This window comes from Odontesthes bonariensis, chromosome 16 (assembly GCF_027942865.1).
Source record: "Odontesthes bonariensis isolate fOdoBon6 chromosome 16, fOdoBon6.hap1, whole genome shotgun sequence".
In the NCBI taxonomy this organism is placed as follows: Eukaryota; Metazoa; Chordata; class Actinopteri; order Atheriniformes; family Atherinopsidae; genus Odontesthes; species Odontesthes bonariensis.
In genome coordinates, this window is record NC_134521.1 from 8,570,690 (window position 1) to 8,593,812 (window position 23,123).

Consider the following 23,123-nt stretch of genomic DNA (forward strand, 5'->3'; position numbering starts at 1 on the left):
CCTCATGTTTACCCTCATGTTACCCTCATGTTTACCCTCATGTTACCCTCATGTTTACCCTCATGTTTACCCTCATGTTTACCCTCATGTTAGCCTCATGTTTACCCTCATGTTAGCCTCATGTTAGCCTCATGTTAGCCTCATGTTTACCCTCATGTTTACCCTCATGTTTACCCTCATGTTACCCTCATGTTACCCTCATGTTACCCTCATGTTTACCCTTATGTTAGCCTCATGTTACCATCATGTTAGCCTCATGTTACCCTCATGTTTACCCTTATGTTAGCCTCATGTTACCCTCATGTTAGCCTCATGTTTACCCTCATGTTACCCTCATGTTTACCCTCATGTTTACCCTCATGTTTACCCTCATGTTACCCTCATGTTACCCTCATGTTTACCCTCATGTTTACCCTTATGTTAGCCTCATGTTACCATCATGTTAGCCTCATGTTACCCTCATGTTTACCCTCATGTTACCCTCATGTTACCCTCATGTTTACCCTCATGTTTACCCTTATGTTAGCCTCATGTTTACCCTCATGTTAGCCTCATGTTTACCCTCATGTTAGCCTCATGTTACCCTCATGTTAGCCTCATGTTTACCCTTATGTTAGCCTCATGTTTACCCTCATGTTACCCTCATGTTTGCCCTTATGTTACCCTCATGTTACCCTCATGTTAGCCTCATGTTACCCTCATGTTACCCTCATGTTACCCTAATGTTTACCCTCATGTTTACCCTTATGTTAGCCTCATGTTAGCCTCATGTTTACCCTTATGTTAGCCTCATGTTTACCCTCATGTTAGCCTCATGTTTACCCTCATGTTAGCCTCATGTTACCCTCATGTTACCCTCATGTTACCCTAATGTTTACCCTCATGTTTACCCTTATGTTACCCTCATGTTACCCTCATGTTAGCCTCATGTTAGCCTCATGTTTACCCTCATGCTAGCCTCATGTTACCCTCATGTTAGCCTCAAGTTACCCTCATGTTACCCTCATGTTACCCTCATGTTTACCCTCATGTTACCCTCATGTTACCCTCATGTTTACCCTCATGTTACCCTCATGTTTACCCTCATGTTAGCCTCATGTTTACCCTCATGTTACCCTCATGTTTACCCTCATGTTACCCTCATGTTTACCCTTATGTTAGCCTCATGTTACCCTCATGTTTACCCTCATGTTACCCTCATGTTTACCCTCATGTTACCCTCATGTTTACCCTCATGTTTACCCTCATGTTTACCCTCATGTTAGCCTCATGTTTACCCTCATGTTAGCCTCATGTTAGCCTCATGTTAGCCTCATGTTTACCCTCATGTTTACCCTCATGTTTACCCTCATGTTACCCTCATGTTACCCTCATGTTACCCTCATGTTTACCCTTATGTTAGCCTCATGTTACCATCATGTTAGCCTCATGTTACCCTCATGTTTACCCTTATGTTAGCCTCATGTTACCCTCATGTTAGCCTCATGTTTACCCTCATGTTACCCTCATGTTTACCCTCATGTTTACCCTCATGTTTACCCTCATGTTACCCTCATGTTACCCTCATGTTTACCCTCATGTTTACCCTTATGTTAGCCTCATGTTACCATCATGTTAGCCTCATGTTACCCTCATGTTTACCCTCATGTTACCCTCATGTTACCCTCATGTTTACCCTCATGTTTACCCTTATGTTAGCCTCATGTTTACCCTCATGTTAGCCTCATGTTTACCCTCATGTTAGCCTCATGTTACCCTCATGTTAGCCTCATGTTTACCCTTATGTTAGCCTCATGTTTACCCTCATGTTACCCTCATGTTTGCCCTTATGTTACCCTCATGTTACCCTCATGTTAGCCTCATGTTACCCTCATGTTACCCTCATGTTACCCTAATGTTTACCCTCATGTTTACCCTTATGTTAGCCTCATGTTAGCCTCATGTTTACCCTTATGTTAGCCTCATGTTTACCCTCATGTTAGCCTCATGTTTACCCTCATGTTAGCCTCATGTTACCCTCATGTTACCCTCATGTTACCCTAATGTTTACCCTCATGTTTACCCTTATGTTACCCTCATGTTACCCTCATGTTAGCCTCATGTTAGCCTCATGTTTACCCTCATGCTAGCCTCATGTTACCCTCATGTTAGCCTCAAGTTACCCTCATGTTACCCTCATGTTACCCTCATGTTTACCCTCATGTTACCCTCATGTTTACCCTTATGTTAGCCTCATGTTTACCCTCATGTTAGCCTCATGTTTACCCTCATGTTAGCCTCATGTTACCCTCATGTTAGCCTCATGTTTACCCTCATGTTACCCTTCATGTTACCCTCATGTTTACCCTTATGTTACCCTCATGTTAGCCTCATGTTAGCCTCATGTTAGCCTCATGTTTACCCTCATGTTACCCTCATGTTAGCCTCATGTTTACCCTCATGTTACCCTCATGTTTACCTTCATGTTTACCCTCATGTTAGCCTCATGTTACCCTCATGTTACCCTCATGTTTACCTTCATGTTACCCTCATGTTACCCTCATGTTAGCCTCATGTTTACCCTCATGTTAGCCTCATGTTTAGCCTCATGTTAGCCTCATGTTTACCCTCATGTTACCCTCATGTTTACCCTCATGTTAGCCTCATGTTTACCCTAATGTTAGCCTCATGTTTACCCTCATGTTAGCCTCATGTTTACCCTCATGTTTAGCCTCATGTTAGCCTCATGTTAGCCTCATGTTTACCCTAATGTTTACCCTCATGTTAGCCTCATGTTTACCCTCATGTTTACCCTTATGTTAGCCTCATGTTACCATTATGTTAGCCTCATGTTACCCTCATGTTTACCTTCATGTTAGCCTCATGCTAGCCTCATGTTAGCCTCATGTTACCCTCATGTTAGCCTCATGTTTACCCTCATGTTTACCCTTATGTTAGCCTCATGTTACCATTATGTTAGCCTCATGTTACCCTCATGTTTACCTTCATGTTAGCCTCATGTTAGCCTCATGTTACCCTCATGTTACCCTCATGTTTACCCTTATGTTAGCCTCATGTTTACCCTCATGTTACCCTTATGTTTACCCTTATGTTAGCCTCATTTTTACCCTCATGTTAGCCTCATGTTTACCCTCATGTTACCCTCATGTTTACCCTTATGTTAGCCTCATGTTTACCCTCATGTTTACCCTTATGTTAGCCTCATGTTTACCCTCATGTTTACCCTTATGTTAGCCTCATGTTTACCCTCATGTTAGCCTCATGTTACCCTCATGTTTACCCTTATGTTAGCCTCATGTTTACCCTCATGTTACCCTCATGTTTACCCTCATGTTACCCTCATGTTAGCCTCATGTTAGCCTCATGTTAGCTTCATGTTAGCCTCATGTTACCCTCATGTTAGCTTCATGTTAGCCTCATGTTAGTCTCATGTTAGCTTCATGTTAGCCTCATGTTAGCCTCATGTTAGCTTCATGTTAGCCTCATGTTAGCCTCATGTTAGCCTCATGTTTACCCTCATGTTAGCTTCATGTTTACCCTCATGTTACCCTCATGTTTACCCTTATGTTAGCCTCATGTTAGCCTCATGTTTACCCTCATGTTAGCCTCATGTTACCCTCATGTCACCCTCATGTTTACCCTCATGTTAGCCTCATGTTTACCCTCATGTTTACCCTTATGTTAGCCTCATGTTTACCCTCATGTTTACCCTTATGTTAGCCTCATGTTACCCTCATGTTTACCCTTATGTTAGCCTCATGTTTACCCTCATGTTACCCTCATGTTTACCCACATGTTACCCTCATATTAGCCTCATGTTAGCTTCATGTTAGCCTCATGTTACCCTCATGTTAGCCTCATGTTAGCCTCATGTTAGCTTCATGTTAGCCTCATGTTAGCCTCATGTTAGCCTCATGTTAGCCTCATGTTAGCTTCATGTTAGCCTCATGTTAGCCTCATGTTAGCCTCATGTTAGCCTCGAGCCAAGAAAACAAGAAGCAAAGCAGTCGGTTAATCAGAGAAGAAGAATCTGGGCTCCATGCAGACACACTCACAGTGAGCCCGGCCTCTGGTAGCCGTTGCTGGGTGTCGCTGCAGAGTTTTTGGAGGTCAGGTAGGAGCGGATGCGTGGCGTTTTCCGGGCGTGCGTCGCCTCTTGTGGGTCCAGAGACGCGAGACTCTGCACTGAGCCGTGGCAGCTTTTATAATCTGCAATGCAACACAAAGCAGTCAGAGGAACGCCAAAAGCAGAACGCCACGGACCGCTTCTACATTGCAGAGAGAAGACGTGCACGAACCCTCAGAGATGTGCAGGGAGGTCAGAGAGGACGATGTGGAGAGCTGGTAGGGAAACAACGAGGAGGAGGAGGAAGAGGAGGAGGAGGCCGTTCGGTAGGCGGCGCGTTGCTTCTGAGGAGCAGCGGAGTCCGTCGCTCTGGGTTCTGGGACGGCGGCGCCGGGCGCGTTCTTCTGATCCGCTGAATGAGAGGTCTTCAGTGAGGAGACCGAGGCGGCTCTCTGAGAAGGCCCACGCTCCCTGGGGGGGGAGGGAGGGTCCGCCGCAGAGTGCTGGGTGGAGGCAGACGCTCTGGAGGGAGATCTGGACTCTTTGGCAGAAGAGAAGGAGGCGGCTGAGTTCCTGTTGAAAGACTTCTCCACCGCGGAGAGCAGAGAGGACGTGGAGGAGGACATGGAGGAAGTCTGCTCAGCCTGAGCCAGCGGAGAGGAGATCCAGGAAGAGGAAGGCGTGAGGCGAGGGGAGGGGGGGCCGTCTGATGGCTCTCTCTGATCTTTCCCGTTGGAGGAAGCGGCGGGAGGAGGCGACTGCGTGGCGGGTGGCGAGCCGGGCTCAGCAGCAGGGGAGCACGGAGGAGACGTCTGAGGCAACCCGTTCTTCTCAGAGGAGTGAGAGGACAGAGACTCCTGGCTGCCCATCGGAGTCGTGTCGGGGCTGCTGCTGAAGGTGTCGCCTGAGAACGCAAAGAGTAAATGTGCCGCGCATCAGAGGCCTTAGTTACAGCAGGCGAGCGATTAATGAGCTTCAGAAAAGAGAATAATAACAACTTTATTCATACAGACGTTACCCTCATGTTACCCTCATGTTACCCTCATGTTAGCCTCATGTTACCCTCATGTTACCCTCATGTTACCCTCATGTTAGCCTCATGTTACCCTCATGTTACCCTCATGTTAGCCTCATGTTACCCTCATGTTAGCCTCATGTTACCCTCATGTTACCCTCATGTTACCCTCATGTTAGCCTCATGTTACCCTCATGTTAGCCTCATGTTACCCTCATGTTACCCTCATGTTACCCTCATGTTAGCCTCATGTTTACCCTCATGTTACCCTCATGTTAGCCTCATGTTTACCCTCATGTTACCCTCATGTTACCCTCATGTTAGCCTCATATTTACCCTCATGTTAGTCTCATGTTAGCCTCATGTTTACCCTCATGTTAGCCTCATGTTACCCTCATATTTACCTCCATGTTACCCTCATGTTACCCTCATGTTAGCCTCATATTTACCCTCATATTTACCCTCATGTTACCCTCATGTTACCCTCATATTTACCCTCATGTTAGCCTCATGTTTACCCTCATGTTAGCCTCATGTTACCCTCATGTTACCCTCATATTTACCCTCATGTTACCCTCATGTTACCCTCATGTTACCCTCATGTTAGCCTCATATTTACCCTCATGTTAGTCTCATGTTAGCCTCATGTTTACCCTCAGAATACACTGGACTATCTTTAATGGTCTCCTGATCTTTACCAGCCTCAGTGGTACTTTGAGCTGGATCTAAACCCAGCTCAAAGAATCTCAGAAGAATCTCAAACTCCTGTCCAAAGATGGGTTTTAGTTCCAGGATCGAACATGAAAACTTCACTTTTTCTGCAGGTTTGGTTTCTGCACATCAAAACAAGTAAAAAAAAAACACGTTTAGGGAATTTTTTTAGATGAGTCAAAGTAAAAGTTTCCCTCTGTCTGTGACCTTCAGAATCTACGGAGACGCTTCCTGTTTTCGCTTCCTGGAATGTTTGTTCACCGATAAACAAGGATGGGAGGAGTTTACTTAAGTCACAGTTCCTATATCACTGAAGTATTCAGATACAAGTTACAGTCCTGCTCAGAAGTCCTCATGCTGTAAAACATAAACCCTCCAGCTCTAACTCGTCCCACCTCTCAGACTAACCAGCCGGTTGCTCAGCTTTGTTACATACGAGGCGACAGCTGGTGAATCTGTTGTTCCAAGCCTGCAGGGAACAGCCAAGGGGATGACGGCTTAATGTTTAAACAACACTTAATGGACACGCAAACAGGGTTAAAACTTGACTTTACTGAAGACGGGTCCAATGAGTGGAGCCAATCCGAACAACACCGCGACTCCATCATGCAGCAGAGTGCATCTTTAAGGTAAACAAATGCCAGCCCCACCCCCGACACCACGGGCAGGGCGATTCTCCACCCCGTCTACCTCACACCCAGATGTGAAGGGAACTGAACACGGCAGATGTTGGAGATGCTACTCAGACACATCTGCTGATCAAAGCCTGATTGATTCTCCCTCAACAGACACTTTGGCTGCGTGGAACAAATAAATATCCAACAATCTGTGATCTGAGACGTTCTGCAGCAGATCTGCATCCTCAGTAAACACTTTTATATTCTACACTTTAAATATCAACTTGTTGGTTAATGACGCACATTTAAAGGATTGTTTTGTGTTCAGAAGCAGCAGATTTTTCTTTGGTTTTACAGACTTTAACAACTAAGTTTAGTTTAAAGGCCTCAGTATGCTTCTCCGTCCTTTGGAAGTTCTCCGTCGGGCTGTCGGATACGCAAGGCAGTTCACCTCCCGATCAGTAGGCGTCGCCACGTTAAACGACCCAATGTCTCGCGACGTCTATGGTGAAAGTGGTTGATTGATTGGCTCCGTTCCACTCCTCACAGTGAACGATGGCGACCGAGAGAGAAAGACTGTTGTTGGAGTTGGAGCTTGTTGATGTTGAAAATGATAATTGATAATTTTGACCAAATGTTGACCAGCACACAGTAAACTCTTACTGGTGGTGGTGTTGTTGTTCTGAGAGGAAGGAGCTAAACCGGAAAAGTGATTCCGGAAATGATGTTGTTAGTCGACCAATCACAACCCTTGCGGTCTCAGCGAGTCTCCGTCGCCTCGACGGATAGATAGAAATGTTGGCCGACACACGCAAGCAACGGAGAGCGACCATAAATCAGCCTTAATGCTGTTGGTTTACCTTCTTTGTTGCATCTTAAATAAAATGTGACACTGAATTTGAAACGGCACATTGTAATTTGAGTAATGCAGTGAAAATGAGGTAGAAATGTGAATATTTGGTTAGTATATTGATTTACGGTGTGAGCCCCTTAAATTTTCAGTTGGGGGGGCTACAGCGCTCCCAGTGAACAAAATTAGTCTGGAGCCGAAGAGCTTGAGAGCTCCTGCTTTGATACTTTGAGCTGATCAGAAACAGCAAACTTTATGGAGCAAAACATTTCTGTAGTGATGTGGAAGTAGCAGGAAGCACACAAAGAATGTATTTCAGCTCAGAAACTGAGGTGCTTCTGATGAGCGATGGCAGAAAGCTCAGCAGGAAACTCACTGTCGTTGTCCGCCAGGCAGAGAGCAGGAGGGTAGAGACGGGTCTTTCTCTTTCCGGACGACAGACAGATGGCCTTGCTCCTCCGGGGGGTGGAGCGGGAGGACGGAGCCGGAGGCAGCGGCACCGACAGGTCCGGAGCCTCGCCAAAGATCTGACAGGAACACAGTGTGAGTTCGGTTATTCCTGATCCACCTGTCGGTGAGCTAGTGTGCCGGTCAGCTCACCTTGTGGTGGTTTTCAATGATGATCTCCACTACGATGTTCTGAAACTTGATGTTCATCATGGCGGCCACCGTCTCTTCCTGTGACCTCATCAGCGTGGGACCGAAGATCATTCCCAGGTTGGACACAGTCATCAAGTTCTGTTGACTGTGAGAGGAAACCCTACAGACACGAGCACACATTTAGGAAGCTTTTTAAGAGCGAGGATGCTGTGTACGATGAACAGTGAATGCACCATGAAAGCCATCCCTACATACTTCAGGAGGTGGTTAGTTAAGAGGTCCAACATCACTTTGTTCTTCTCTGGTAGTTTGTGTACAAGGGCATGGATCGCTCTGACTCTGTACTTGTGGTCGTCATATTCTGTGGAACAGGAGGAGAGCTCTGAGAGAGGGATGCTGGCTGTGTTCGAAACCGCATACTTCTCCTACTACTCATACTAACTTTTTGAGTTAGTAAGCGAGTTTGAGTAAGCGAGAAGTTCCTGGATGCATACTAGATTCTCCAAAATGTTGGGTATGCATCATGAGGTTACTACTCATACTCAAACTACCCAAGATGCAACGTGACGTGACGTCGCCGATTGTCATTTCCTGTCAAAATGGCAGTTTCAAGCTAGCTACAACGAGGGTAGGTTCACTTCCTGTTTTCAAAACAAAAGCACCAACTGTATCGTAATGGCTTTCCCTATGATAAAAGGCAACGGGTATTTTATTTTGTGAAAATAACCGGAAGTGCGCTGTTCACTACGGCTAGCTTTAGTAGCGCCGAATTCGTGGGAACAAAATTGTAAATAGCCGGTATTTTGTCAGATTTTCAACACGTTGGGGATCTAAACGACTACTTTCTCGCCTGAAAATGTTTCAAATGTTGCTAAAGTTTACAGAGTTTAGAGCTTAAGCGAAATCAGCTTCAGGTAGCTGATTTCGGCTCAGGCAGGAGCGAAATGCATTGTGGGTAAACGCTCTGCATACTGTCTGATCGATGAGTATGCCGAATGCAAGTATGTAGTATGTAGTATGCGGTTTCGTACACAGCCACTGTGCGCTTCTCTTTACACCAGGTTTTACCCAGACATCGCTGAAATGCGTCTACTTTTACTCTGGTTTTGTACGTGAAAGATCTTACTTGCAGCTCTGATGAACTCTTTGTGCAGCCTGTAGGTCAGTACCGGCTCTGCCAGACACCTGCATGGGCACGAGATAATAAGAACTCACAAATCCTCAGCACCTTTATTTGATAAATGCTGCCATGTTGCTTGCTAATGTTACCGGAAATAATCCTTCAGACCGCTGGTGATGGTCTTGTTGTCCCAGGTGTCTGCATCCAGCTGTATGTCAGAGGAAGCTGTAGATGCTGCAGTGTGGTTCAGATAGTTCATGATTTACATGCAGAAATGGACTTTAAAACACACCTGGTATTCACTGCGATGGGATAAATAAATCAGCAACTTACCGAAAACGCTCGTCATCAACCGCTGCACTTTAGAGTTCACACCTCCTGTTCTATACAGCCCCAGGGTGGTGAGTCCTGCACATCATCAGTACAGTCGATGAGTACTGATGCACACAACCCTCCTCATTTAAACATGCAAAGGGAGAGAAATACCTCTGGTTTCAATCAGATCAACACACTTCTTGACAAAGTTAAAGCCCGCCTCGTTGAGAAATGCTGTAAGAGAAAGAATGAAGATTGTTCTGATCACGTGAGACCCTGAAAGACATTTTATGATATAAACATACAAAATAAACAGACTCTTCTGAATTGAACTTCATACTTACTCTCCTCTTTTTTACTGAGCAGAGAGGGAAGAGTGTAAATCTGAATAAAGAAGGAACAAAATGTTAAGTATGTGCCACTGAAATATGTTAAAGTGACTTTTTTATTTACTTTATATAATGTTTGGGCTGCCGCCTGCTTTCTAACTACCCCGACCTTCAATGTTCTCCAGTGATACAGTCATGTCTATATAACAGTGAATGGGTTCTTACGGGTTCTTTTCCATCCATGGCTTCCATCCACAGCCGTCTGTTGGCCTCTGAGAGCGCTTGCAGTGTGATGACGCCATGCCTGCAGGAGGAGAGATCATTTAATCTGAGGTCTATCAGGCAGCCACAGCTAGATTTATCTAATCAGAGGATAAATGCATCAATCATCCTCTCAGTTACATCTCCCTCTCACCTCTCCACCACCTCGATGTCGAAGCAGAAGCGCTTGTCAATTGAATCCGTCTTCCTTCGGACACACGAGCGCAGCCGGAACATCTCTGGGGTGCCGTTCACTACACCGTTCTGTTAACAGCACACACATGAGCTGTGCATCAGAGTTTGGTAATGACTCCAACAAAGTCTTAGATTTTTATGTAATAACAAAGGAATGGTGCTATTACCCTGTAATAACACCTGCGCACCGCTGTAATAACACCTGCGCACCGCTGTAATAACACTTGTGTACCGCTGTAATAACACTTGTGTACCGCTGTAATAACACCTGTGTACCCCTGTAATAACACCTGTGTACCGCTGTAATAACACCTGTGTAACGCTGTAATAACACCTGTGTACCGCTGTAATAACACTTGCGTACCGCTGTAATAACACCTGTGTAACGCTGTAATAACACCTGTGTAACGCTGTAATAACACTTGTGTACCGCTGTAATAACACCTGCGCACCGCTGTAATAACACTTGTGTAACGCTGTAATAACACTTGTGTACCGCTGTAATAACACTTTTGTACTGCTGTAATAACACTTGTGTACCGCTGTAATAACACCTGCGCACCGCTGTAATAACACTTGTGTAACGCTGTAATAACACTTGTGTACCGCTGTAATAACACTTTTGTACTGCTGTAATAACACTTGCGTACCGCTGTAATAACACCTGTGTACCGCTGTAATAACACTTGTGTACCGCTGTAATAACACTTGCGTACCGCTGTAATAACACCTGTGTACCGCTGTAATAACACTTGTGTACCGCTGTAATAACACCTGTGTACCGCTGTAATAACACTTGTGTAACGCTGTAATAACACTTGTGTAACGCTGTAATAACACTTGTGTACCGCTGTAATAACACTTGTGTACCGCTGTAATAACACTTGTGTAACGCTGTAATAACACTTGTGTACCGCTGTAATAACACTTGTGTAACGCTGTAATAACACTTGTGTACCGCTGTAATAACACCTGTGTACCGCTGTAATAACACCTGTGTAACGCTGTAATAACACTTGTGTAACGCTGTAATAACACTTGTGTACCGCTGTAATAACACCTGTGTACCGCTGTAATAACACTTGTGTACCGCTGTAATAACACCTGTGTACCGCTGTAATAACACTTGTGTACCGCTGTAATAACACCTGTGTACCGCTGTAATAACACTTGTGTACCGCTGTAATAACACCTGTGTACCGCTGTAATAACACTTGTGTACCGCTGTAATAACACCTGTGTAACGCTGTAATAACACTTGTGTAACGCTGTAATAACACTTGTGTAACGCTGTAATAACACCTGTGTACCGCTGTAATAACACCTGTTTACCGCTGTAATAACACTTGTGTACCGCTGTAATAACACTTGTGTACCGCTGTAATAACACCTGTGTACCGCTGTAATAACACTTGTGTACCGCTGTAATAACACCTGTGTACCGCTGTAATAACACTTGTGTACCGCTGTAATAACACCTGTGTACCGCTGTAATAACACTTGTGTAACGCTGTAATAACACCTGTGTACCGCTGTAATAATACTTGTGTAACGCTGTAATAACCCCTGTGCTCATAAGCTCTGGAAGCTCACCTGTCTGCTGGCTGGTCTCGTCTCAGTGTTGCCCATGGTGAACATCTTGGAGCTCCTCTCATAAGTACAGTAGTATCTGGTCCACACACTTCCCAGAGGACCTTTATAATACATGACACACACATTTTCATGCAGGTTCACTTGTGTGAGTGTGTTTAAAGTTGCATAGTGTATGAATAAAGGACATAAGACACAGGTTTTAATGTGCAGAATCTCACGTTTCTCTTGTATATACAGATATCCCTCCATGGTGAAGTTACTGGGAGCTTTGAAGTCCTCTTCGGCAGACCGGATCCTCTTCATCAGTCGCTCAACCTCAGCTCGGGTACTTTCAAAGTTGTTACGAGCCTTCAGATCAGACATGTGAGGGAGAAAAGACGTGAGAAAGATGCCTGCACACATGCTTGATGATACTGAAAGTCTCTGAAAACAGATAAATCAGTTGTGTCACTACAGCTTAACTTTTTTTGGAACAATGCTAATGGAATATCATGTTGATTTTAAAAAAATGGTTACTGTAAACAAAACAAAAGGTGTGATCACAGACTCGGTGTCGTGTAAATGGAACTTAATGATGAGGAGTAACTGGATCAGCTGATGCTAAAAACAAGCAGAAAAGAATCTGTTTCCACTTCACAACAGATCGGATCGTGTGCATCTGAACTTTCTTTTCAGTTTTCTGTCTTATAATGAAGAAGGTGAGACGGAATCAGACATTATCAGCTGCAGATGAGTTTTTTATACAGGTTTGGGGTCAATAAACACTTACATTTTGCAAGTTGAACTGAAGCTGCTGCTTGTAGGGTTCAAACTCGCTGGCCAGCTCATAGCCCTCGTGGTAGAAGGTAAACAACCCCTGCAGGAAGGCTAATAACTGAGGAGCACAGGGAGACATGTTAGCTCCGGGCTGGGGAGAGCAGGATTACCAAAGAATGATTGTCAGTCATCTGCTCTATCAATCAGAATAGCCTCTGCAGGAAAACAAAAAAAAGGCCAGACTCTCCCTGTTGTTTGCTTTGCTGCCCTTGTTTACTTTACAACAAAGAGTTTCCCTCTCTGTCAGCCAGAAGAAATCTCCTCACAGGAAGTGCAGCAACAGCAACAGGAAGCAGCTTTTACTGATATCTGCCATCAAACATTTTTTATCACCAACCAAACAGTGTGTGACGTGTGTTTTTTCCCTTTTTTTCATGCACACACGTGTTCGCGGCTCGGCTGCAGCTCCAGCTTGCTGTTTACCTCAGTGCGTCTCATCACTTCTACTCGTCCTGCAGTGAAACTATAAACACCACAGTTATGAACTCACAGGCTCCACAAACTCAAACTTCTTCCTCTCCTGCACTTCTTGAATCTTGAAGACGTACTGCAGAGAGGCATCGTAGAAAACCTGCCTGTCCTTGCTCATCTGTGAGTCAGCCTGCAAGAGAAACAGCCACAACACACATATGCAAGAGTCAGTGTGACATCATGCAGGTGGGAGGGACAGCTGGTGGCTTTGGGAGAGTCTGAGAGCTCACCTCCAGCAACTGGGATTCCTTCTTCCTGGAGGACAGGCTGAGGTGCTTTTCCAGCACCGAGTAATATCTTTCTGTCTCCTTGTCAAACTGCTTCTTCCCCTCCTGAGGAAGCAGAGAGGACATCAGCAATAAAGGAGAGAATGTCACACTTAAACTGGGAGGACATTTTCCCTCTTTAACACCAACCACGAGGCTTGTGACCTCGCTGCTGTTCGACTCAGCCAGAAGAATGGCAGCTTACACACAGGTTTGCTCACTCAGAAAATATATCGGAACGTTTTTAAAGGAATTTAATAAAGATACAGACGGTGCAACAACATTCCTGTCGTGTTATTTTCTACTCGCCACATTTATCTTTTAAATATATTTCCAATAAAGAAAGATCGGATATTCCCAGATATAGATCCAGCGTGCAACCGTTATAAAATGACCCCGTCCTCATATTTACATACGTTTTGGAGCTGTTCCAAACTGTCGACCTGTTGGACTTCGGTTTTTAAAACACTTTCTGAGGTTCTGGAGGTGTCTATAGCCCCCTGCCCAATCACAGCTCTTTTTGGAAAACCGTCCGTTGTTTACGGTTTGAATTCCCAGCGTGACTTTCTGGCTTTCTGTACCTTGCTCACCCGTCGCCTAATCCTTCTAAAATGGAAGGATGCCATCCCTCCATCCCACACACTTTGGATCAGAAGTACTTTATATCACATGAAATTGGAAAAAATAAAACACACACTTGGATGTTCAGCTGGTAAATTCAATAAGATTTGGCAACCTTTTCTGAGATATGTGGAAGAGAAATCAGAGCTGCAGGAATCAAGTTAACTAGGAAAACAACTGATTTCACTGTATTTAGATGACAACCCGCTTAAATACTATTCTGTATGTTCTGTATCTCTCTGTTTTTTGCTTGCTTGTTTTTTTTTTTTCTGTAACATTCTCTCCTTTTTATATTCATGTCTTCTTTTACAACATGCTTGACATACATTGTCTTAGATTTACTCATCTATTTATCATTTTTTTATTGTGATTTATCCATGTATTTAAAAAAAAATGTATTTTAAATTTTGAATTATTATTTTTTTTACTTCATGGGGATGGGATTCTGTTCTGAGTGTTCCTGTGTGTCTGTGTTCTATTGTTAAAAAAGCTTAATAAACAAAGTTTAAAAAACAAAAACAAAAGAAAGATCAGATGTGGCCGGATGAGAAAAGAAAAAGAGGTTTTTAATAATGTGGGCACAACATACACATGAGCCGCATTGGGACAGAGCAGTTCTAAGAACGCCGTTCTAAGACCTGGAATTCCGTTCTAATAGCTGCCCTTCCCCAGGGGAACTGTTTCAGTTTGCATTCGCACATGAGTCAGGACCTTGATGGGGGCTGATGCGGCGCAGCCGTCTGCGACAGTGACGAGTTACTTTAGCGCCACACTCAACAACAAAACAAAACAAAACCTACGAAAAGTAAGGCGAGAAGAAAAAAACACCACCAAGAAGCTAACATGGAGAGCGGGGAGGCCACCGTGTTCATGGTCTGCATGATGGTGACAAGGGAGTAACTTTGATTTTGACATTGGTGGGGACATAAAAGTGCATTTTTTTTTTTTTTTTGCATTACCAATCATAAGTTAATGGCATGCAGATGGTATATGTTAACGAGCCATCCTAATTTTTAGGGAGTTGAACTTTTGGACTTTAAATCACAGAGTTGCAAGCTCAAATCCCACGATTAGGCTACCTCTGTTTACACCTGGAGTGACCTTGAGCAAATTAACTAACCCAACAATTCTCCAGAGACTGTAACCAATAATGTGTTCTTATAAGTCGCTTTGGATAAAAAAAGTCAGCTAAGTGTTATGCAATGTAACTCATATAATGCAGGGTATCTGCACATTTTTTAATCAACAAATTTAATGACTTTTAAGACCTTTTTAAGACCTCTAAGAATAAAAATTAAGACCATTACCACGGCAAAAATTTATATAAAAACTACACTCTAGGTTGTTCGGTGTTGAAAAAAAGTCCAGTGTGAAATGTGTGCTTCAGTGATACTGAATCAGTGTGTCAACATGATCGCATATGATTTTAACACACAAGGGAACACCACACACTACAGGACAATCGTGCCCAATTGTCACACATCTGCGAAGGAGTGTGTTTTCGCTGCCATTTGTCTGTCTGTTTGCCTGAGGCTCTGAGCAAAATAAATCCATAATTGAACCTAATTTTTGAGTTATGTCTACTATGCTTTTACAACCAGCAAAACGATTTCACTACCCAAGTTAACTTGAACCAGAACTTTGGACAACTCACGTGAAGCACAGACTGGTTTACGCAATAGTCAGCTGTCCATATATGGGCAGTGACTTTGCAGCATAAACCACACAACAAAATCAAATTTCCTTCGGGATAAATAAAGTATCTCCAATCTAATCAAATAAATAAAAACCAGCACAGACCGCTCATACAGTCAATGGCACGTAGCCTACCCATAGAAAAAATACACACTCACCCACACATCATACAACCTATCGACTGCTAACAACCATGATCAGCAACCTACACAAACCCAGACACATAATGGCTCGGCGGCCAGCAATCGGATAAACCAATGAAGTGAATCAATCCTGTGAAAGAATGAAAACAAGTGAATGAAACCTGCACTCACCCATTATGAAGTTAACTCTGCACCTCCATAATCTTGCCCCTGCTCAGCCAACTCCTTGACGTCGGGTATGTTTGGTAACGTTACTGCGGCTAGCATTAGCAACCAGGCTGCTAGGCTTGCTAAATCGGTAAGCATTAGGCTACAGAAGAAAGCTAGTATTTTTAGCTACGTTATATTATCATCTTTCTTCTCGGCTATAAGTTAACCTTTGTTTACGGCCACTGGCCCTAACCTGACGCCCTAGCTGTCAAATCACCGGAAGTTTTCACCGGAAGTACTGGCGCACACACAAAACGTCAGCGGTCGCCATATTGTGCACAGAGCGATAGAAAATCGTCTCTCCAGACATATCTTTCTTTCATTTCGCCCAGATGAAATTTAATTTCTTCGAAAATCGGCGAAATTTAAGACATTTTAAGACCTTAAAAAAAGTATTTTTTATTTAAGACTTTTCAATACTTTTTAAGGATCCGCGGAGACCCTGAGTAGGGGGCTGAATATTGGTAGGGACGTGACCCTAGCGTCCCTACCCAAAATTACGCCCTTGGATGGTGAAATTAATCATGGACGATCACATCGGGCGTCTAACATCGAGGCTGGAAGAGCTCACAGAGAGAGTCAGGAGACGAAGGATGGAGCGCAGGCCATACTTTTTCATTTCATGAAGGAAGGAGAGCAGAGCGCCGCAGACAAAGGAGACCACGTGGAGGTTTAACTTATTAAACACCCGCCGGTTGTATCTGTGTCGTATGAGGAAACATTTCAGCCGTTATTCTGCTGTTTCTACTGGAGTCAGCCGGTCCTCCCTCGCACGTCTCCAGTAAGTCCAGTGCATTTTAGAGTCCATTTTAAGATTCTTTTAATTGTTTTTAAATCTTGAAATGGACTCCTGAGCTGCTCCATCCTTATGCTCCTGCCCGGTGCCTCAGGTCAGCTGATCAGCTGCTCCTGGAGATACCGAGGGCTAAACGGAGGCTCAGAGGAGATGGAGCCTTTTCTTCTGCTGGACCTAAACTGTGGAACGACCTCCCATTGCACACCAGACCATTTAATAATGTCCATTTTTAAAACCCATCTTAAAACCCTTTTTTATTCCCTGGCTTTTAACCCAGCATGAGACTCTGTTTCTGTTATTGTTTTATTGTTTTAATAGTTATTGTTGTTTTTACATTGTTCTTATGTTTCATGCCTTATATTTCATGTTGTTATTCATGTACAGTACTTTGTTTCAGCCACGGCTGTTTTAAAGGGCTTTATAAATAAAATTGAGTTGAGTTGTTTGCGTTGAGCAGATCAGGAACATGAAGAAGAGGAAATCTGACAAGGGGCGGAGCTACCAACCACCAAACACCTCCGTCAGATGTGTTCCTATGGAAACCAGAACAGACCCAGCCTCGGAGAAGGAGCTGAAATGGTTCCACGAACTGAGGGCCGTGGTCCCGAGTTCCTGTATGTGCGAATGTGGGGAAAAAACGGCCCCGTTCCTGAAAAGGTTCCTACAGTGGGAATGAGCCTATTTAGCTCAAATACTCAGTGACATCAGTGGTGCTTCTGTTCGCAGATAACATGCTTTAAATTCCAGCGCTCACTGGTGGAAAGTCGTCCGGTTTAATGGGAGGAAAAACTCAACACAGACCCATTTCAAGGCAGTAAAGCGTTGAGGGGTTAAGAATTGTGCCCCCTGTTCTACAGCAGCGAGTGCTGGAATTCATTTTTTTATAAAACCTCTGTTAACTCTTACCTTTGTCAGAGTCAGAGCAATGAAAAATGAGAAGCAGCTCTGACTGATGTGAAAGCTGACTGTATCACTCCGTGTTTGGCAGAATGCTTTTAGATAGAGTGCCCCCCAGCACGCTGCCAGCTCAGAAACACTGACTGGAGTTAGTATGAAAAGCTGCCATATTTAGGATATGAACTGCATTAAGTACAGCTGGTAATGGGGATGTGTTTATTTAGCACTGGACCAACTGAAGAGAAAAACAGCCAGGGGTTCACTGAGAGTCCACGCAGCAGCAGATAAAATATCTGCTTCAAAAATGCCACAAATCTGCCGGGAAGTTGCTGGAGGATCAGAGGGATTTCGGACAACAAAGTGCTGCGAGGTCATTAATAATCTGCATGAAGGGATAATGTCGAAATATTTAGGAAAACTCTTCCAAAGCAGCTGCAACGTTCAACTCCACACGTCCAACTGCTTCTCCCCCCCAGCAGCATCACCGTAGGGGTGTGCTGCTGACACACTCATGTGACATTCTTTAGTCACTTCCATCGCTCCCAGAGACCAGCTGAGGCCGAGCTGGTTCGTGTTTTTAACCCTCCGAACCACCTGACACCGTCATCTGTAGCCATGTTTCAGTGAGAGGAGAAATAAATGGATAAAGGAAACTTGAAACAAGACATCACGCTCCCTTTGTGTTTACACTCCCTCTGAGTTCAACTATCTCCCCGTCTGTGACGTGTGCCCCCTCTTCCCTCTCAGCGTCCGTTCCCACGACCCCGTTACTGACGCTGGACTGCGATCCATCGTTTATCTGAGAGGTTTTCTGATCACGAGCTCGACTTGGACCTGACCAGAGCAGCACCCGAGGTGTTGGATAACCCCGTTAAAGTTCCCTGTTACTGCGAGCGTTTGCAGAGGTACCTTCACAGCTCCGATTTGTTGCTTTCGAAACCTCTCGAGCGGGGAGATCAAAACGTCATCGGCATTCTGGATCTGGGGGAGGACAACGGAAGCACAGCAGTTAGCTCAGAGTGTCACAAAAGTAAATACAAGCAGTCTATTTTAAGCACCAGCTACTTCAAACATCAGATGCTTTATTCTCTGCTAAATATTTGAAACTGGCTCAAGTTTAAGCCCATTTCATCACGGTCCTCCACCGACGTCCCTGAATGTCTAATCAAATCAAATCAAATTTATTTGTATAGCACATTTCATGTACAAAACAATCCAAAGTGCTTCACATAAAATAAAAGCATTGCAGCAGGGAGAGGAAGAAGCATTAAAAATACATAAAAGAATATAAAGAGAAACAAATAAAATAATTTAAATTAATTTAAAAACAGTCCAGATAAGTTAAAAGATAGCGTGCAGATTTCATGCATAGACACATGCGAACAGAAATGTTTTTAACCTGGATTTAAAAATGTCTCCATTTGGTGAAAGTTTAATCTCCACTGGCAGTTTGTTCCACTTGTTTGCAGCATAACAGCTAAATGCTGCTTCTCCAGGTTTAGTCTGGACTCTGGACTGGACTAGCTGACCTGAGTCCTTGGATCTCAGAGCTCTGCTGGCTTTATATTCTCTGAACATATCACAGATGTAAACCATCAGCAGGCTTTTAAAATCTATTCTGTGACTGACTGGAAGCCAGAGTAAAGATTTTAAAGCTGCTGTGATGTGTTCAGATCTCTTAGTCCAGGTTAAAACTCTAGCAGCAGCGTTCTGGATGAGCTGCAGATGTTTAATGCTCTTTTTGGGAAGTCCAGTTAAAAGAGCGTTACAGTGATGGAGTCTGCTGGAGATGAATGCATGGATGAGTTTCTCCTGGTCTGTTTGGGAGAAGAAACCTTTAATTCTGTTGATGTTTCTGAGGTGGTAAAAAGCTGCCTTGGTGACAGCTTTGATGTGGCTGCTGAAAGTCAGATCTGAGTCTATCAACACTCCGAGGTTACCAACTTGGTCAGTGATTGTAAGGTCCCGAGTCTCAAGATATTTACCAACGCTGCCCCTCTTCTCTTTGCTCCCAAACAGAATGATCTCAGTTTTGTCTTCATTTAAGACGGATAGACTTTGTGTAATCTTGCTGTCGAACAGACGGACAAACCAAAACAAACGGAACCGCCTCGGCTCAGCCTTGGCAGAGGAATCATGTTACAGTTGGGAAAGAATATTGCTGCTTTACAGTAAACATGGGAAACTTGTGGTTGAGAAAGGGCCTTCAGACAAGCAAGTAACACATGCTAAGAAGTGCCTATCAGAGCTCTGCTGTTTATATCAGGGGTCCGTTTCACAAAGCAGGTTCAACCAACTCTGAGTCTATTCCTGATCTCTGAGTTGATCTACTCTGAGATAGAAAACCCTGAGTTTTCGGTTCCAGAAACGCTGATTTGAGTAAGGTTAATCAACTCTGAGTAAGTTCACCTTGAGTTTAGCGCGTGCGCCACAACTTTAAAAAGCCAGCATCAATGGAGCCCCGATTCGACGAGTCACCATAGCAACGGGGAAGAGGAGGGGCTACGTTTTTCACCAACCTCGAATTGGAAATCTTAATGCGCTCATACGGCGAGTTTCAACACGTTTTTAGAAAGAAGTGCAACACTGCTGCAGCAGCAGAAGCGTAAGTTTAAATGTAGTCCTTTGCAATCACAATAATATTACAGGGAAACTGCTTGAATGGTAGCCCATTCAATTATTTCATTTAGGTGCAATCTCGCGGGGAGAAGCACACTTGGCAGCAGTTTAAGATGAAATATAAAAACATTGTTCAAACAGGTGAGACCTCGGCATGGAGGCTCATTTTGATCATGTTTTACACTGTAAAATAAATATTAAGTGACTATTTGACTGTGCAGTTATTTTATTCTCAACATAATGCTGTTTTCACACACATAAACTATGTCTTCTCATCTATATCATGTTCTGTTAAATACTTAAGCCTATTTAAACTAACACAGACTTCTACTCAGCCAACAGAAAGAAGGCAGATGCCCGTAAAACGGGTGGTGCCCAGCACCACCACCTCTTATGGAAGGCCAGTGGCTGAGGGAGTTCATCCCCAAGAGACAAGTGTCTTTATAAAATATAATAGGCCTATATGTATCTTTATAAAGCCTATTCATACAAATATTTATTTGTCTTTTATGTCTTTTTTTTTCTGCCGCAACAAAATTCTGATGCCGCTCAAAAAGATAATTGTCTGTAAATGCTAAAACATCTATCATCTATGCGGGGTCTGATAGCCATCTCCCAATGAATATTTAATTATCTGCGCAGTAATGCTGCGCCTTCATCCACGGGATCGTTGTCAAAAGGACATGTTCGTGAAAAAAGTCGCCTCCTACTGTGCCTAATGGACTTATAGAAGTAGAAGAACTCGCTCTGCTGACTGAATGAATGAGGAAATCAAATGGCGTGAGTGGCTGAAAGAGGGCGGAGACTTTATTCAGTGAACTCCAGGTTCAGTGAATAAAACCTGGTCCCGACCAGGTTAGGTTCAGAGAGTCTGTTACTACGGTAACTGACCGTGAGGTTAAGTTACCTCTCTTTGTGAAACAGGCTAGAGTTACCCCTCTTTCTCAGGTTTGAGTTACCTCCCTTTGTGAAAAGGAAAACTCAGAGTTTCCCTCATTTCAGGGTTAATAAACTCAGAGTTTTCACTAAACCTGCTTTGTGAAACGGACCTCTGGTCTCAGACCTCTTTACTTATGAGCTCTCCAGTCTTACTTTGTTCTGCCAGGCTGATATAAGCCCCAGACTCTGCATCACATCCTCACTTTCACTTCAGTTTCGTGCTGCACCATTGCCTACAGAAAGGTTTGCTCTCTTTGTTTTTTCAGCACGTTACAATAAGCAGGATGAAACTGGACACTTCGACTAGAGGGGCACTGTCAAAATCTCAATACCAGTCCCTTCAGGTCGGAGCGGCAGGTATTTCAGAGTTAATAGTGATGGCATTATTAGGCGTTCAGATCCATCAGCAGGGGAGCAGTTGTGTGGCAGCGAGTGGAAAAGCACACAATGAAAACACACACAGGCAGAAGGAGAGGGGGAGACGGCAGACCAACGCACACAGAACCCTTTTATAGACTTTCCCAGGCAGTCGGGGCCGCGCTCAGTCTCATGGGGGAATAGTCAGAATAGGTTCCACATGGTTCCTCTGCAACCAGACCATGCACACAACCACAAAGGCAAACACACACTCGTACAAGGGACTACACATAAGATGGCATGCTATGCACATTCACTGCAAACGCACAGAGCTCTGCTTTAACACAGCGAGCCAGAGTCCAGTCGCTCCCACACAAAAGCCTCCAGCTGATGGAGGTTTCCCAGTTTGCTGTGGTCCACACGATGCTGCTGACACAGTTTGCACTGAACATGTGGATGTTTCTGTGGATGGAACTGTCAAACTGAAATCCTTTACAGGCATTACAATTAAAATAACTGAGGAATGCCAACAAAAGTCACACTTTACGTTGGTGCAGCAAACTTAGATTTGCTGCAGTTAGGAAGCATTTGTGGCCTCCAGGGTGAACGCAGACCGAATGATTACTTTGAGTTCTCGGGCTGTTTTCCCACAGAACAGCAGGTCGTTGCAGCCAAAAAGCCTACGATGAGTGAACCAATGTCATGAACTTGTGTTTCATCATGTTTTTAGTTTCTCATGCTTTGGAGTTTAGTCTTTAGTTTTCTAGCTCATGTTTAGTTTTATGTTTTGCCATGTTTTCCCCACAGTTTCTCTTTCCTCAGTCACCGTGTTCAGGTCATTAGTTTCACTCATCAGTCGCCACAGTACTTAGGTTCCCTATTTGCTCTCAGTCATTGTGAGATACTTGCACCATGCACATTTACCTTTCACGCCACGCCAAGCTAAGTTAAGTTAAGTCAAGTCAAGTCATGTTCTTTGTTTTGTCTTAGTCATGTTTTGTTTTCATAATTCTAGTTTTGCTTTAACCTTGTTTTTGATTAATAAATCAGGTCTTGTTTTTTGAAGTCGGCATTCGTCGTCCTTACGCCTCGAAATCATCGCAACATTACAACCAAAGCGGTAAACTTGGTTCTGTACAGCTGAGGAAAAGTTTGAATTCTCTGTAAGCGTTTACGTACGAGTAACCTCTCATTGATGTTAAAATATTGATCACGTGCGCTCGTTATCATCCCCAAGAGCAAAACAAGAAGTACAAAAATGTCATACGTGTTCACAGTGTGGTGTGATTCAATGGAAGGAAAATCCATTTCTACACACGTTCTTTCACATCTAAGTTGTTTGCTCCAAACGTTCGGACATTTCAGTTTGATCAGAGCCTAAATCATTGGTGTGAAACTCCTCCTCGGTCCCCACAGCTCTGTATGTCTGTTCACAACAAAGTCATGACCAATGCTTTCCAAGCAGAGATGGAGCAAGAACACAAACAGAAAACTGTTCAGAGTTGTTGGCAAGGAAACGTTTAAATGCTCGTAAAGCTCACACCCACTCAGTCCAACAAGCCTTCAAAGGAGAATACCTCCCTTGTTTAACACATAAAAACCCTGTATTTCACTTTTCTGG

At 43.9% G+C, this 23,123-nt stretch overlaps 1 protein-coding gene across 1 annotated transcript in view; it reads right to left on the minus strand.

Moving 5' to 3' along the window:
- Positions 1-23,123, minus strand: part of arhgap42a (Rho GTPase activating protein 42a) — a 31,307-nt gene that overhangs the window by 2,735 nt on the left and 5,449 nt on the right. The window contains exons 4-21 of the mRNA XM_075487658.1: positions 18,497-18,568; positions 13,190-13,291; positions 12,979-13,089; positions 12,442-12,546; positions 11,891-12,020; positions 11,673-11,773; positions 10,039-10,148; positions 9,849-9,927; positions 9,639-9,678; positions 9,466-9,528; positions 9,313-9,387; positions 9,129-9,213; positions 8,986-9,044; positions 8,115-8,220; positions 7,860-8,019; positions 7,636-7,786; positions 4,299-4,970; positions 4,056-4,209 (exon numbers count right to left, since the gene is read on the minus strand). Coding sequence (XP_075343773.1) covers positions 4,056-4,209; positions 4,299-4,970; positions 7,636-7,786; positions 7,860-8,019; positions 8,115-8,220; positions 8,986-9,044; positions 9,129-9,213; positions 9,313-9,387; positions 9,466-9,528; positions 9,639-9,678; positions 9,849-9,927; positions 10,039-10,148; positions 11,673-11,773; positions 11,891-12,020; positions 12,442-12,546; positions 12,979-13,089; positions 13,190-13,291; positions 18,497-18,568 — 2,375 coding nt within the window. The remainder of the gene's footprint in view (positions 1-4,055; positions 4,210-4,298; positions 4,971-7,635; positions 7,787-7,859; positions 8,020-8,114; positions 8,221-8,985; positions 9,045-9,128; positions 9,214-9,312; positions 9,388-9,465; positions 9,529-9,638; positions 9,679-9,848; positions 9,928-10,038; positions 10,149-11,672; positions 11,774-11,890; positions 12,021-12,441; positions 12,547-12,978; positions 13,090-13,189; positions 13,292-18,496; positions 18,569-23,123) is intronic.